This window comes from Labeo rohita, unplaced genomic scaffold (assembly GCF_022985175.1).
Source record: "Labeo rohita strain BAU-BD-2019 unplaced genomic scaffold, IGBB_LRoh.1.0 scaffold_658, whole genome shotgun sequence".
Classification (NCBI taxonomy): domain Eukaryota; kingdom Metazoa; phylum Chordata; class Actinopteri; order Cypriniformes; family Cyprinidae; genus Labeo; species Labeo rohita.
The window spans coordinates 4800-9481 of NW_026129588.1; the positions used below are offsets into that span (position 1 = coordinate 4800).

At 35.5% G+C, this 4682-nt stretch overlaps 1 protein-coding gene across 1 annotated transcript; it reads right to left on the reverse strand.

Annotated features, from left to right (window-relative positions):
• Positions 1-2851: 2851 nt before the first annotated feature.
• Positions 2852-4127, reverse strand: LOC127161474 (NAD(P)(+)--arginine ADP-ribosyltransferase 2). Its single transcript, XM_051104216.1, has 3 exons — positions 3967-4127; positions 3792-3882; positions 2852-3716 (listed from the first exon to the last, which is right to left on the reverse strand). The coding sequence occupies exons 2-3, from the start codon at positions 3834-3836 to the stop codon at positions 2970-2972; spliced, it is 792 nt and encodes a 263-aa protein (XP_050960173.1). The 5' UTR covers positions 3837-3882; positions 3967-4127; the 3' UTR covers positions 2852-2969.
• Between the last annotated feature and the right edge of the window lie 555 nt (positions 4128-4682).

Consider the following 4682-nt stretch of genomic DNA (forward strand, 5'->3'; position numbering starts at 1 on the left):
AAAGTAATTATTACAACTTATGTTCTGTTATTTTATCTACACCACCATTGACAGAGGTGTCAATTTTTGTATAGCCTACGCTCTGCAGAGCGCTTCTCGTGCCGTGTTGCCATGTCCTCTTATTTTAAGCATCTTCAGGCTTGTAGCTTGAGCATGGCTCACAATATTTTGGTCATATTTTAAATACCAAATATTTAGATTTATTTTAGTTTATTATGAATCTTGTTCTTGTTTTGCTGTTTTTTTTTTTTTTTTTTTTTTTTTTTTTTTTGTAATATCTGGCAACAAAAATGAACAAATGAATAAAGACTCACCCACTATTTTTTGTACCAGAGACACATCTCTGGTACGAATGGTTAAGAGTTGAGGAACTGAATCTTCTCATGTCATCTGATAATGCAGCACTTGTGAAGGTCTGGTCTGTGTGGTTTCAAGTAGGAAAAACTCTTCCTGTCTGTCTAAGATAAGTAAGACTCATGTATAAATCCTTACGTATTTTATAATTGCACACACTCAAAAGATGTTCAGTGAATTTAAGTTGAGATAAGCTTTTCTAAAGTTCATAAAAGAAGACTTGAATAAATGTTTTGTTGAACAAACCTAATTAGAATTTCTCAGTTACTTACTACTTAAAATAATCCTTTTCATGTAACTGCTAACCACTAATACAGTTCTTACCCCCGGTTTCACAGACAAGGCTCAAGCGTAGTCCTAGACTAAAATGTGTGTCTGAGCAGTTTAAGCTGAAAGAAACTTACACTGACTGATCTTTGTTTTGTCTCAAGATGTTTTTTTTTTTTTTTTTTTGTTTATAAAATATACTTAAATGTCCTAATTGAACTATGGCCTAATCCTGGCTTAGTCTAAGCCCTGTCTGTGAAACCGGGGCCCAAATGCAGTGAGATGAACACTTAAGAAGACTCATCATTGCTCATTTTATAAAGCATTGTGGTGTTAGTAAAGCTGCCCACAACAAAACCACAAACTTCACTCTTCTGCACAGTGAACACCACAAAAACTCTTCTCAATCTCCTAATTAAGATTAACCAAAAAGTATAAAGTCAATTTCAATGATAGGAGTAGAGGAGCAGAAAAGTCAGTCGCTTACAGTCAGACGACTATATGACTCTTCAAACCATGAGATGAGGAAAGTGGCTGATAATGTGTGTGCATTTTAAGAATTAAGAAACAGCTGCAGTGCATGTTGTAGCAATCTGATTTCATAATAATTGCATGCAATGGTGAATTTGCATTAATTGTTTGATGAAAACGATAACCTAAGCCTGAATTCAAAAGGGGAAAAAAACAGGGTTTTCAACAGAAAGCAATGTCGAAGTTGAGATAATTCGCTTTAGTTCCTAAAACTTGACGTCTGATCAAGTCCAGCACTTTACACAGACAAAAGCCACTAAAATCTGGTCTGAATTATGTTTTGATCAGCTCTCAGCATACTGATGGATCAGTTTTATCTTTCTGCTCTAAGAACGAGTCGTCTCGGGGAGTGATTCGTTCAGTCGCACATGTGCAACATCTTATTAGGTTCTGTACTGGAATTAGTTCACCTGTTTCGAGTCTTCGGGTTTTTCAAGTCGTTTGTTCATCTTATGGGGCTGTCACGTGATGCTGATTTTGCTAAAATGAATTAAACGACTTGACAAAAGATTTGTTTATTTTGCTGAATGAGACTCAAAGATCCGAGTCTGTAAAATGATCCGAACTTCCTATCACTACAACGAATCACGTCATGAAGTTCATCGTCTGTGCACTCCGGTGGAAAAAGGTAGAGAATGGCAAAAAACTCCATCTTATTTTCTCCTACAACTTCAGAATCGTCCGACACGTTGTACCTTTTTGTTTGTAAACAGCGTTTGACTTACTTGCACTTTCTTAGTTTCTGTGCGTTTGCTTTGTAAACACATGTATAAATCCTTACGTATTTTTTAAATGCACACACTCAAAAGATGTTCAGTGAATTTAAGTTGAGATAAGCTTTTCTAAAGTTCATAAAAGAAGACTTGAACAAATGTTTTGTTGAACAAACCTAATTAGAATTTCTCAGTTACTTACTACTTAAAGTAATCCTTTTCATGTAACTGCTAACCACTAATCCAGTACTTACCCCCGGTTTCACAGACAAGGCTCAAGCGTAGTCCTAGACTAAAATGTGCGTCTGAGCAGTTTAAGCTGAACGAAACTTACACTGACTGATCTTTGTTTTGTCTCAAGATGTTTTTTTTTTTAAGCATGTTTATAAAATACACTTAAATGTCCTAATGGAACTATGGCCTAATTCAGGCTTAGTCTAAGCCCTGTCTGTGAAACTGGGGCCCAAATGCAGTGAGATGAACACTTAAGAAAACTCATCATTGCTCATTTTATAAAGCGTTGTGGTGTTAGTAAAGCTGCCCACAACAAAACCACAAGCTTCACTCTTCTGCACAGTGCACACCACAAAAAACTCTTCTCAATCTCCTAATTAAGATTAACCAGAAAGTATAAAGTCAATTTTTATTTTCAAATATTTAAGTGGATTGAACTTCTGTTTAAGTTTACTAAAACAAATTAAACTCAACAAGCAGCAAAAAATCTTTTTATTATATATATATATATATATATATATATATATATATACATATATATATATATTTGTTTTACTAACATTTTTTGCTTAAAGCTGTATTGGTGGCAATGATATTGCTGGTAGTTAGCTATGGCAAGCACTAAAAAAGTTCCGCAAAAATGTGTAAGTATAAATAAACAAATGTTTTAGAATAACAAAATCACTTACAGGCCACTGAACTGGGTCACTTAAAAGTAACTTTATTTCATTATGTTGAAGTTATGTAACAAATTGTGTTTTCTGACAAAGAATTATTGAACAGAACTGAGAGAAGAACATTCTTTATATGTGGAACTGATGTACATGATTTTATCATTTGAATTTAAGCATTTTTTCAGCGCACAACACATTACTTTATTATGGTCTTGGTTGGTTTCTTGAATAGAGCACAGTTCAGGTCACTTCTGTTTCCAGAGCTTTTCAACACATACGCAGTGTCACACCAGGGATCTTTCTGACCTTTTCTTGTCTTGACAGCAGTGACTTTAAACTTCTCATATGGAGGAATCAGCACCTCTTTCTCATGAGGAAGCTTAGAGTATTTTGACACATCTGCACCTTCACACGTGTGGATTTCAAAACAAGAAACATTTCCAAAACCTTGAGCTTTTTCACAATCAAGAGAGGATGAAGCAAACTGGCCAAAACAAACCTCTTTGTTCAGAACATGCTTCTTAAATTTAGCTTTGGTACCACGAAAAGTTGAATAGCATTTCTTTTGTGTTTTCTTCAGAATCTGTATCGCATCTGTTAACAGAAAGTGAAGTGAATACCATTTGTATCTCGTTTGTTTGTACTGTTTTTTACCGTCACGAGTGTCAGGATTAAAATGCTTAAATACATTACTATCACTGTACACATAAATAGCGATTAAATGATTATTTGTCAGGTTTTTGTCATGTGGGGTCTTGATGAAGTCTTTCCCTTTATTCCATGCAATTTTAAAATCAGTTGAGTTGTTGATTTGCTTCTTTAGATATTTTGTCTCTACCAGGTTTGCCATTTTCTTTCTACAACCCTCAAATTGGTCATCAACTGAATTCAGTGCCATATCCAATGGAAATGACTTTTCAAAAGTAGCAGTAGCTCTGTGATCCTGCAGCAACAGGACTCATAAGGATCAGTCATCAGTATTCATGTCTGTAATATTCATACTAGAACACAATCTTACCTGTAGAGCAGCTAAAATGAGAAGAGCTTCAATGATCAGCAGCATCTTGATTCAGTCAAATCCCTCAGTGTAGATCTAGCAAACACAGATGCTAAAAGACACAACAGGATTTCACAAATATGCATTTAAACCTATGATGCACACTGCATCTTTTAACTTCACCCCCCAAAATTACCTGAGAATACTGTTGTCTATCTTTATTTTTCAGGAGTTCAAAAGCAATGACGAGAGGAGAAGATTAGAAAAGTCTGTCGCTCACAGTCAGACAACAAAAGTGATGAGGCAGTGTATTTATTTCACTAAAAATGTCTGTGTGTGTTGTAGGAAATAATAGCTGAAGTGTGATCATGGTGCATCAGCTTATGTGTCAACTCAACTGTTTAGCTCTTTATAATGCAACACCTGAGAGTTTGGTGCATATGTGGTTTCACACAGGGCAGTTCCTGTCATGTCAGTACCAACAGGTTTGACTGTGATGAGCAGACTCTGATCAAAAGTGAATCTGCAAGAGAAACAAATTTTCATCAGTCAATTCATTCTTCATACCATCAATAGATACAGTGTATCTTTAACAAACATTTAGATTTGAAGAGTAAATGCAGCTGCATACAGCAAATAGCTGACATGCACACTGGTTCTCTTAGTAGTCATAAATCTGTAACAGTCTAGGCTGCTTTGATATTATTGCTGTTCAGATGTCACGATAGAGAGCAGCCTACATTTCTATCCACCTTTTTCTTCCCATAAGAGTGAGGGCGGCCATTGGTAAATGTTATATCTCTGGCTTCCGGTTTCATCTGTGTACAGCTAAATTTAGCTGTACAAAACAGCTTGTTTTGCTTATAGTGATGGGTGCTTTCGAAACACTGCATGGTTTCATCATAACTGTTT